The following is a 12,583-nucleotide window of genomic DNA, read 5'->3' on the forward strand; positions in this document are numbered from 1 at the left end:
TACGATTAGAACCAATTATTTTATTGAGGGAGATAAGTTACTTGAATGTTAAGCAGCCTAAGGCAAAGGGAAGAATCACGTGAGAAGGCACGTGCTTGGCACAGGAGAGAGAGCGATTGGCTCTGCCATACGAACATGGCTCCCCGGTTTCCGCATTTCTCCACCGCTCAGTTTCTCACGGGTCACGTCCCATTCACAGGATCCTGGAGACCAAATGAGACAGGATTCTTTCGGCTGCCAACCAAGAGTCTTTGGGTCTTCTCAGCCGAGGCAGCCCGTGAAAACAGGATCTATTTTTCAGATTCCTCTGGAGGATTAAAAAGTCTCTTACGCATCGCGGTGCCACGCTCCCGGCTCTTGTTCCTCTTCTCCACGTACTGGAAAATAAAAGGGAGGAGGGAGCGGGAAGCGACAGCAGATTACGTCACCGTTTACATAAGTTAAATATTTAGGTATATTTTCAAAGTAAAAATAACATTCTTACTGACAAAATTCTTATTTGGCTCTTATTTCACTGAACCTGAGTTTGGAAACGGTGACCTTGGAGGCCGTATAGTACGATTTCATTCCATACAGTACAGCACCTATATCTTAATAGGTGTAGAAATACTTGCTGAGTTAATTTCCGCCCAAAATATGAATTCAAGAAACATTGATGATGGATGAGTTTTGTCCCTGTTCTCAAGAAGCTCACAATCTCACGTGTCATCTAATCTCTGCTTGAACACTTGTAAAATTAGGAGGCTCACTGCCCTGAGAAGTAGCCTGTTTAATCTACTTGTTCCAAAGTTTCTTGTGTTGAACCAGAAAGTGTTTCTCTATAAATTCTCCTACTTCTCTCTATTTCTTCTTGCCTGCTATAACCTTGCAAATATCTTATTACAGATAACTCACTCATTATCTCTTTTGCAGGCTGAATGTCACTGGTTTCTACAACTGCTTAAACAGAACATAGCTTCTGCCTTCTACTGGCTTATCTATTTTAAAGTGCCTTTGATACTATACTTTAATATGAATACCGCTTATTAAAAAATATCACAACCAGAATTAAATACTCCAGGACTCTAGACACAGGCTGATAGATGTGGACCACAGTGGGCCTTCTAGTTCTTATGACCTAGACACATTATATTTCTATAAATATTATTTTAAGAGTAATTGGCTCTTAGTAACTGTATTATCCTAATGGTTCATATGGAAACTTACAGCCAGCTGAACTTCCCAAGATTTTTTCATCATAAGTATAGTCATCCAACCCAATTCTCCCCAAATCCAGTTTCTGTAATCAGTTGGATCTAAAGGTAGTTTTCACCTTGGAAGTTTTCAGCCTAGTATTCTGATCTGGCCAGTGGGTTATAAATAACAGGAAACCCAGAGCCTGACACTGAGAAAAAGCACTTGTTTAAAGCAGAGAAACTCAAATATAAGTGGGTTTATATGTGTATATTTACATGCTCATAATATACACCAGTACAGACATATTTTAAAGGTGCAAGAGGGATTCTTGGGCAGAATGGAAAAAAGTAAAAGGAAACTCAAGTTGAAAAAACTGAGTATATGTGAATACTTGGACATCAAAATCTTTCAGCCACCAGAGATGTCACAGAAACAAAAGATTAATGACAGAACACTAACCAAAGACCTGACTGGCTCCCCTCCCCTGAACTCCGAGATTCATCTCTTTGAGTTACTTCATCTTCTGGGCCAGTAATCTCAAATATAAGGAGGTGGGCTAAATAATATTTAATAAGTTTTCTAGGTCTAAAGTTGTGACTGAGGAGTTCTAACATATCTTCTGGAATAGTAGTAGTTTTCACTTTCTTTTTTCCTCATCAAACAGCCACTTCAAATTACAGATGAAACACCAGGTCATTTTAACCAAAACATTCCTTTTATTTGTCATGCATTAATTTTCTTCATAAGATTGTTGCAGGGGGAAGAGAGTTTCATTGCTTTAAAAGGTTTGAAAAAAACAAAACAAAACACTATTCTAGAACATGGAGGGATAACTGCTTTGAAAAAGGTATATGATATCTATCTTAATCATATATACCAGATGGACTCCAGCAATCAGATTGGAAAGTGAGTCTTAAGGGTAGTCTTCAGAAGACAATACTTCGTAGCAGGCCAATAAAATAAATCATAGAACAAATTAAAATAGAGTCGATAGTAAAGTATGTTATAATATCTCCAAAGGGAGTCAAGATGGCCCATGAATAAAAGAAGGGGGAAAAAAGGACAAATATGTTATTCATAAAATGCCAACAAACAACACAGACAGAATGGAAAGTCAATTAACCAAAAGCCAAACCAAACCAAACAAGAGGGACAAAAGAGGATGCTGCAAAGCAGTATTAGTGATTATTTCAATAAAAAGAACAAAAGCAGTGATACAGCAGCAAAAAGAGTGTTAGAAAGAACCGGCCAAACCTTTTTTTTAGTTAAAAGCTTCAAAGAATGAAGTACTTAAATGACACATGAAAGGAATGGTAGGAAGAGAGCATTAGAAGCAATAAATGGTAAACTGGAAAGCATTAAAAGCAGAGAGGAAATAAATGTGCATAGGTTTGGAGAACTGAAGGATGAAAGAACAGGCAGAAAAACATCTATAAATCAGGTAATGAAGCAACATAAAAACTGAATAGAGGATTTAGAAAATAGTCAAGGAGAAAATCTGAAATTTATATGAAAACAAACTCAGACAAAATAAGGAAATATATCTATAACATTCTTCTACCAAATAGTTACTTAACAGCTCAGGACCATCTGGAAAAAAAAATTTCTTATGAAGACCTAAGCACCAAACCAACGGCAAAATCACCGAACTATAAGGATAAAAAAAAAAATCTAAACTTAGGAAGAAAGCTATCTTATACTTTCTGAAAAGTATGTGATATACTTATACTTAAACAGCTGAAAGCATGTGAGAAATTAATAGCTAGACCAAAAAACAAAAACAAAAACAAAACCAGTATAGGCTTTATTTTTCCATAATCTTATTAAAATAGGAACACAGCCGTAGGTTTAGTTTGCATTTAAACTAGCCTTTACATATGAAGAAAAAACACTTTTCAAAAATCAGTTTAAAATGGATATGTACACATGTACACATCTGTGCACACGAAGAAAATTATCAGAACTCCAGAAAGGTCTTCAAATAGTAAAGACACTGGAAAGAGATTTCAGGAAGGGAAGAAAAAAAAAAAAAAAGGCCCCAAAGTGGAAAATACAAAAAATACAAAAAATGATTAAAGATAGATGCTGGATGCCTTCAAATATTGCATCTAATACCTTTCAATATGAGGTTCACTGGGGAAAAAAATTCAAAAGTACAGAAAATGAAATTGGGAAGGCAGATTTTTTTAGTCATTATATATTTTTACAGATTCTGGACATAAAATATTTGATGTACAAAACAGAAATGGAATTAAATTTCTTTTCAAAGATTTAAAATGCACTCTGCTTGGCTTCTAGTACCTACAGAAAGACAATGAACTTTGGCTACTTGCCCAAGTCCAAGTCATAGCCTAAAACTGTGTTCAGGAAATGACCCTTTCCAAACAAGATCCTAAGGCTTGTACATACTATAATTATTAAGAAATTCAAATTTTTAAAGCTGGAAAGAGCCTAAGTCTAGCTTCCACATGTTATATAAAGAAATTAAGGCCCAGAGAGTTCTAGTTACCTGCTGTAGCTAAAAGCAGATCGACAAGTCTTTCTGCTGAACACAGATTCAACTTCCCAAACTTTAAAACTCATCCAGAGAGTTACAGTGATTATTGTAACATAGTTGTTTTCATTTACGTACATGCAAAAAAAAAAAACAAAAAACTAGCAATGTTCTAAAACTGTCCCCAGAAGACGCTTTCATTTCTTCTCTTGGTTTTAGGGGAAGACATACATATAAAGTCAATTTTTGGAGTTATACTAAAATTTGCAAAAAAAATTTAACAATGGCAGTAATATATAATATTATTCCAAAATGTTCTTTTCTACTGTTCAACTAGTTCCATCCTTTAACATTTTTCTTACCTCATTCTTCAAGCATTTTCTCATCTCCCGATCAAGATCATTGCAGTGACCAAAAAATTTCAGAATGCTGTGCTAAAAGGAAGAAAAGGAGTAAAATATTTCATCCCATAATATGCTAATGTCTCTGGCATGTAGAATTTAAATACTTCTTCCTACAGAGATGGGTTTAATGTGTCACCTTGTCAATAAGCAAACAGTTAAATCACAAGTGTAAAAGACACAAACGGGCTTATCCCAGCATTCCTACAAACAGGGATAAATGCTCTATGGGTAGAAATGAAGAATAAAAAGACTATTCTTTGATAAAAGAGTAGCCTATTAACCCTGCCAAAACCTCACAATGACCAAGTGTAAAGCATTTTATTATCTAATATCTCTTTCTTTAAGGGCACATTAAAATCACAGCACACAATCCATCCTCTATTGCGGAGAGTGACGTCAAAGCACAGTGTAGCCATACTGACAGACTAGTAACTTCCTTTACCTGCAAACACGCCTGTCCCACAGAAGGGTTACTTAAGGAATACTTGATGCCAGAGCCATTTTCTCATTTGCCTCCAATTGAAATGTCATCAAAATAAATTAGAAACACATAACACTATTATTAGATAGCCTAGATGGGACATATAAACAAGCCACTAATTCACAATATAAGGAAATCGACGTCTGAACTTCAAAGTCTGCTTTGTTTGAAAAGCAAAAATAAAAATCTCCTAGTAGTTTTAAGTCCTATGACTACATATCATGGCAAAAAGTATAAATGCTCCAAAGGAGAGAAAGACAAAAGTCAAGGACCTGAATTTCAGCAGGGCCATAGTTAGTGTGTTTGCATGCCATGATTTTTAATGGTAGCCTGTAGAGCACAGTGGTCTCCTATAATGAGAGGCCATAAACGCTGAACTTGAACTTGTAACAATAAGCACATCTTTTCCTTTTCTTTCTAATTAAAGCTTTCATGGAAACCAGACAACACATAATTAGTAAGTTATGCCTCATGCTATTTCTTTTTTTCCTGTTTCTTCACCACTTTAAATGTACTTTCTGGTCCACATTGAATAAATACTCAGTTTTTCTGCCAAGCATTTAAGACAGCCTACTGGTTACCTAATGACCTTTTCAGAATAAATATTTCCTGTGTATAAACTACTTATTTGACAACAAGTAAATAGGGACAATGCATTTTTGCACACCTTCTGGCTAAGTAGAAATAACAGAAAGAATTAAACTTTTAGAATGTTTAAGGCAATACTTCATTGTTCAGTTTACATTTATTCATATTATCTCATTACCTACATCTTTTTAAAAAAAATCCAAGACAAAAACTAATTTATATTTTCACTTTAATCTGAACATTAAGCCCAAATGAGAATTATACTCTTGTGACATTATGTGAAAAACAAACCCAAGACGCCCCAGTGGGATTGGTAAAAGAGAAGCCCTTGGACTGCAATTCTGGTAAAAGAGAAGCCCTTGGACTGCAATTCTACTGCATACACATGGCATAAGCCCCTAGTGATCTCTGTCTATTTCTAGAGAACAAACTGGCGGAGCAACTGATCAAATAAGTGGATCAATCAATCAATCAATGTCTGGAAGACAATGCCCCAGGCACTAGGGACACAGCAGGGAGCAAGGTGGACCTGAGCCCTATGCTCACAGCTCATAGTCAGAGGGAAGAGATAAATAATCAAGTGATCACTATGAAGCAGTGGTTCTCAAAGTGTAGTCCCAGGACTACCCAAGAGCTTTCCGGGGGTCTTGGAAAAACTGTCTTCCTAATAATTGAAGATGTTATTTGTTTTGTTCACTTTCATTCTCATTCACAAGGGTACGGTGGAATTTTCCAGCAGCTACATGAAGTATAATAGCACCACAGATTGAGTGCAGAGGCAGATATAAGAATCCAGCTGCATTCTATTAACCCAAACATTAAAGAGAATTGCAAAAATGCGAAAACAATGTCACTCTTTTCACCCTCCCCCCTTTTTTTTGCTTTGGAAAATAAGGTCTTTTTCATGAAAAATAAAACTGTGTTAACATGTAATGGGTTTTATTATTGTAATTTTTAAATAAATTAGTATTTTTAGATTTCTCAGTTTTAATTTCTAATTCAGTAAATATTGTTAGAGTGCACATGAACAAAAGTTCTTTGGGGTCCTCAATAACTTTTAAAAATGTAAAGGAGTCCTCAGATCAAAAAGTGTGAGAGTAACTGACATAAAGTAGGAAATGTACTATCTGTGGTGTTACTACAGTTCAGAGTGACCACACCAAGAGAACCCAGGCCAGGAAAGGCAAGGAAGAGGACAAGACGAATTAAGCAGGATAAAGCCTGGAGGGCAATAAACTTGAGCAAGCAGTGAGGAGTGGAGATAGTGAGGAAGACACCAAGTTAAGCAAAGGAAAAAGCAAGTACAAAGGCTTAGAAGCAAGAAACAATGCTTCAGTACAACTGCAGAGAGCAGGCAGGAAGGATGGGGAGGAGAAGAGGGGTGTGGGACAGCAGTGAAGACCAAGAGACAAGCAGGGGCTAGTCTGACGAAGGCCCTGGAACACAGAGAAACTTGGACTTTATTCTATAGGCAAAGGGAGCCATTAAAGGAGAAAATTATTAAACTTACGTTTGCAAGATGACTCTAGATGCAGTGTGGAAAGTGAATTAGGATAAAAAAGAGGGCAAAACAGCCATGGGACAAGGTGGCCCCAGTAAGATAATGTTGGAATTAACTGGTGTTAAAAATAGACATATAAATCAGTGGAACAGACTAGACAGCCCAGAACTAGACCCACTCACACACGGTCAATTGATTTTTGACAAAGGCACCAAGGTTATTTAGTGGGAAAAGGAGTCTCTTCAACAAATGGCACTGAATTAACTGGCTATCCACAGGAAGAGAAATACACCTTGGCTCATACCTCACACTATACACAAAAATTAACTTGAATTGAAGGCCTAAATGTTAAAAGCAAAAACTCGAAAACTTCCAGAAGGAAAAAAAGGAGAAAAATCTTTGTAACCAGGAAAAATACAAAGATCCTTAGAACACATCAAAAAACCAAAAAACAAATCAAAGAAAAAAACTGGTAAATTAGACTTCATCAAACTGTTCTCTGTAACACATCTTTAAGAAAATGAAAAAAAGGATGCCATAGATGGGGAGAAAATACACTTATCAAAGGATTTGTATGCCAAATGTTAAAAAGAATCCCTCCAACTCGATAATACACAACCCAATTTTTAAATATGGGCAAAAGAGTTTATACGAATGGCCAATAAGCACATGAAAAGATGCCTAAAGTCATCAGCCGTAAGGGAAACAGAATTTAAAACCAAATAATATACTATTACACAACCATAGCATGGCTAACGTTAAAAAGACTTACAATATCAATTCTTGATCTAGACGTATGGTAGAAACAGTTTGCCTAAAGTATACTGGCATCAACAACATTCTCTGAATCAGTATAAATATCTGACTTCACAGGTCATTGGCATTATTTACTATCTTAACTTTATTAAAATTTTACTCATTTAAATGATATTTACTATTATTAGAATCTGATGTCTCTATTTTACAAATAACATGAGGGAAATGATGCATCATGCAAAGTTAAAGAAAAACACAAATGATCCTGATAACTGTCTTACACATCAAATATACGAAAAAAGCTAAGTATCTGACATCTGTAAAAATATCAGATTAACTTAGTGCAGTACAGAAAATGGGCTTATTTTCTATTTTGGTTTGAACCATGGAATTTTACTTCCATTCCACTAACAATTAAGTAAATCTGTCAAATTAGGCCTGTCAGAATTTAAATCCAGTTAACATTTAATTATACAAAGTTCCAACTTCCTTTAAACACAGAATGGTAGACATTGAGGAACACGGATTCTATTACCTATCATTTCAGAAGCTCCCTAATAAACTACCCTGCTTGATTTCTACTAATCATAAAAGAAAGTGGCTCCTAAAGAAAATCACAAGCACCAACTGCTAATCTCTGCTAAACTAAGATCCATTACTAAGACATTATCATTCCCTTTCACTAATGGAGATAACATTTTACATCAGTGTGTTGTACCTAAGTTTCATTTTTGCTTTATGGTCATTTTTCTGAACTCTTACATTTTTGTGACATTCCTTAAGCAAGTTAATCAAGGCGTTGCATTCTTCAGTGTGCAAGTGTGGAGATAAGTCAGGATGCATCTTTAGGAGAAGGAGATGGAGCACAGCAGAGCAACCTGTGGATACAAGAGTGTCTTGAATATGTGCGACTGCATTTGTTAATGCGACCTAAAACTATTTTCAGTAAGAATCTGCAGTGATTTTTATCAGAAAAGAAAGCTGACCTTAGGCAAATTATTAAACCTGAGCCTCAGCTTCCTTTCCCAACGACTTAACAGATTTAGCAGGTTATCAAGAGTGTTTGAAGAACATGAATGTTCAGAAAAAAGCAGACTCCTCAAGAGACCCAATCTTGGACATAGATGCTCGAGCAGGAACAGCTTGACTTCAGTGATTTTCCCCACATTCCTGACTGAAATTGATTACAACTCATTTTGTTCAGATGAAATTCTACCAATTAAGAGAACTGGCTTATTAATCCTTTCTAAATGTATATTCCTCTGACAGGGCCAAAGGGCAACTAGCCAGTCTCACACCTAGTGTAAATTAATGTAGACTGCTTTCCTCCTAACCAGTAACTGGCTGAGAAAATCTAACTAAACCAAGACACAGATGAAAATTTTTTTTCTAATTTAGAATATACATTCATAAAATGCAATTATTACAATGAAAACAGGAAACTAAAATCCCTGAAATTAAGTTTAATTGCTTTATTCATAAAGTAGAAAATCAGCAATGTCCAAGAAAAAAATATTATTTTGAGATGTTTGCTATAGTTGTGTAGCACTAGTCACCTATTCTTTTTTAAACCTAATCTTTTTAGTTCAGAAAAGATTACCAAAAGAAAGAACCAATTAACTGCCTTAGTCTTTTAAAAGTTCTAAAAAAGAAAATAGAAGAAAATCAAGATCGTAGGTTGGGCAACAATACATCAAAAGCACAATCCATAAAAGAAAAAAATTGGCAAAAACTCATCAAAATTAAAAACTTTCCATCTTCAAAATTAAGAAAATAAAAAGATAAGCCACACTTTAGGTGATAGTGACGTGTCAACATAGTTCATCTACTGTAACAAACCTATTACTCTGGTGGAGGGTGTTGATGGCAAGGGAGGTGGTGCACATGTGGGGCTTAGAGGTGCATATGGGATCTCTCTACCTGCCACTCAATCTCCCTGTGAACCTGAAACTGCTCCAAAAACTAAAATCTACTACAAGCTACAGGCTAAAAGAAAACATTTGCAAATCATACATAACAAAGGATTTGTACCTAGAATATAAAAAGAATGCTTACAAACAATCCAGTGTTTCAAATATAACCCCAAAATGGGCAAAAGATTTGGATAGATACTTGACCAAAGATGATACAGGAATGGTTAACTAAGCACATGAAAAGATGTTAACCCCATCAGTCATTAGGGAAATGCAAATTAAAACCACAGTGAGACACTACTACACATTCACCAGAACAACTATAATCGAGAAATCATGACACAACATTGTAAAATGACTATAACGCAATAAAAAAAAGTAAAAAAAAAAAAAAGAAGTCAGACAATACCAAGCATTGGTTAGGATGTGGAGGAAATGGACCTTACTCAACTGTACAGACACTTTGGAAAACAATCTGGCGGTTTCTTAAGCTAAACACAAACTTACCATATGACTGGGAAATTGAACTCCTATGAAACCACCGAAGGGAAATGAAACCATATATCCCCTCAAGACATAAATGTGAATGTTCACAGCATTATTCATAACAGCCAGTACTGGAAACAATCCAAATGTCTAATAATCAAGTATTGGATAAACACATTGGGATATCTATACAATGGGATACTATTTAGCAATTAAAAGGAATGAACTCATACATGTGCCAATATGGATGAATCTCAAAAGCACTAAACTAAATTTAAAAAGCCAGATTTAAAAGACTGTATGGATGATTCCATTTATATGCAATGTCTAAATAAGGCAAATCTGTAGAAACAAAAAGCTGATCAATGGTTGCCTCCACCAAAGGTGAGAGTGGGAACTAATTTGCAAACAGCACAAAGAAAACTTTGGGTGATGAAAATGTTCTAAAACAGGAATGTGCTAATGATTGCACAATTGTATAAGCTTACTAAAAATCACTGAATTCACTCAGAATGGGCGAATTTTATGGTATGTAAATTATACCTTAATAAAGCTGTTTAAAAAAAGTTTCAGGAAATCAAACTGCCCATCCACCTCCCACTCTCAGCAAATAAAATCCTTAAAAATGTCTAAACAATTAATTGCAAAGGATTATAATATACCTATCACTTCAGATTTCAATTCATAAAAATATCAGAAGATCACTGTTTCGCTGAGTAACTATTAAACAAACACACACACACAAACATACCACAGCTAAAGATCACAAGTCAGACAATTACACCAAGCTAAGTATTTGAGTATTTGAAATGGACACTGGAAATGTAGCCAAGTTCAAGTTTTGTTTGCCTGTCACTGACTACAAAGACTTTTTAATGATATAAAAGTTTTGCCTCAGAAAAATGAGGTCTCAGAAAGTCCAGTATGTCATCTAATATTGTACCAATATTATACACCTAAATCTATGCATAGCATTAGTCATCTGCCTTCTGTCTTGCTTATTTTTTCTGAAGGAAGATGTACACTGGTTTAGTTACCTAGAAAATGTCACTGACGTTTTATTTTGTAAATACATTTGACAAAATATTTTTGCATATTTTGATCAACCAGTCCTTAAATGTATGATTTCATAGTTCAGAAACAAGCTTATGATGTACTGAAATGACCTCTCTATTGGCAAAGCAAACTTAGGAAGACACTTGGCTGCTGAGATAAATACACACATGCACAGTGCATATAAGCATAAATGCATATCATGATACATACTTTTCCTCCCTCCACAAAAGTTTACTTCAAGTATGTATGCTACTATAGATCCAGCCACGGTGTCAATAAGACGTCTTCCCTTCTCCCTACTTATCCTAGATGGTTATGTCAAACAAGAAAATGGTTTCATATAGTTTCCTTTTCCTATTCTTTTTGGTCAAAGTTACTACTTAACCTCAAGCTCTAAACACTTAACTTATCCCTTATCTAACAAATTCCTTGCTTGATCAATCCTTCCCTTCTTTCCTCCATCTTATGTTTTTAGTTAAATATTCTCTTCTTCCCTTTTCCCTCTGTCCACCCTCTACCCAAGTGCCCTTCCAACACCCTGTGCCACGTGGCTTTGCCTAACTGTTGTGCACATGCAGCTGTACTGCTGTACTCCTGGGTGTAACATATAAAGCACAACTATAAAACAATGGCATTTCAATGAATGCTGATACCTTCCAGCAGTCATCTGTAAAAGCCTAGTCTAATAACACTATTACAACTGAAAGTAATATTCTATGAACTGAATAAAATCTAAATATATATTCCATATTCTTATTTAAAAATTTCTTCAAAGTCATAAGAATATATCTACATTATTAGAGTAAAAAATAATTTCTCCAACACATGCCATGTGTAGGCACAAGTCTTAAAATCCTCCCAATAACCATAGGATCTTTTAAAATTCAGCTGAACTATAAGAAATTGCTTTTTTGTAGGTCAAAATATGCATTACTCATATTTTCACAGCAAAACTAAGCTCCAGGTCACACAGTAAGTGGTAGAGTTACTACTCAACAAAATCTCTCACCATGACAGATTTTTCCCGCGTTCAAAATAAGAAAGACATGCATTCCCAGCAGTTTGTGAATCAAATAAATTCAAATAGAAAAAAACTATTTCCCAAAGAACCTCTGGTTAGCTACAAGTTCAACAGGGACTAACTCTAGGCCAAAGCTCAAAGAAGTCAATGTAACATCCTGTATTATTAGAAATAGAGGGTCTGTCTGTATCAAGAAAAAGAACAGTATTGTGTTTGTCTTGATCAGCCATGTCTGGAATATTGACAAATTGAATATTCCTGGGGGGAATGCTTAGGATGGAGATGGCTCTAGGTTTAAAAGGAAGCCATTAGTGAAATTGGGAATATTTACGAAATTACGGAAACCCACAACAGAGGAGATAGACAAAAAGAACAGCCTGGTTAAGTGGGACAAGCAATGGTCTTGAAGGGAGAAGATGTGGGTTTGAAGACAAAAGTTGAGGACTCAGCTATTCATAAGTTGTATCACTGTAGTTACTTACTCTGAGACCTAAGTCTCTTCTTCCATAAAATGGAATTAGCTCTTGACCTATATTGTGAGGTTTAAAGTAACATGTGAGATTGTCTGAAATAGTGAAGAATGAGCAGGACAGATGTAAAGTATTATCTGTATATCTGAAATGCTCTGTTACATGATGGGAAAGGCTGAACTCGATCAACTCTGAGGTGTTTCCAAGGACAGGACTGTACACCAAAGAGGCAGATGC

At 35.5% G+C, this 12,583-nt stretch overlaps 1 protein-coding gene across 3 annotated transcripts in view; it reads right to left on the minus strand.

Moving 5' to 3' along the window:
- CMC2 (C-X9-C motif containing 2) overlaps positions 1 to 12,583 on the minus strand; it is a 15,065-nt gene continuing 2,482 nt past the window's right edge. For 2 of the 3 annotated variants that reach the window (XM_072967790.1, XM_072967791.1), the window contains exons 2-5: positions 8,163 to 8,278; positions 4,033 to 4,104; positions 332 to 377; positions 1 to 203 (exon numbers count right to left, since the gene is read on the minus strand). In XM_072967790.1, the coding sequence (XP_072823891.1) occupies positions 76 to 203; positions 332 to 377; positions 4,033 to 4,104; positions 8,163 to 8,243 (327 nt within the window). In that variant the 5' untranslated portion in view covers positions 8,244 to 8,278 and the 3' untranslated portion in view covers positions 1 to 75. Of the gene's footprint in view, positions 378 to 4,032; positions 4,105 to 8,162; positions 8,279 to 12,583 lie in introns of all 3 variants that reach the window. The other variant, XM_006207513.4, reaches the window with a different exon arrangement.

This window comes from Vicugna pacos, chromosome 9, assembly GCF_048564905.1.
Source record: "Vicugna pacos chromosome 9, VicPac4, whole genome shotgun sequence".
In the NCBI taxonomy this organism is placed as follows: Eukaryota; Metazoa; Chordata; class Mammalia; order Artiodactyla; family Camelidae; genus Vicugna; species Vicugna pacos.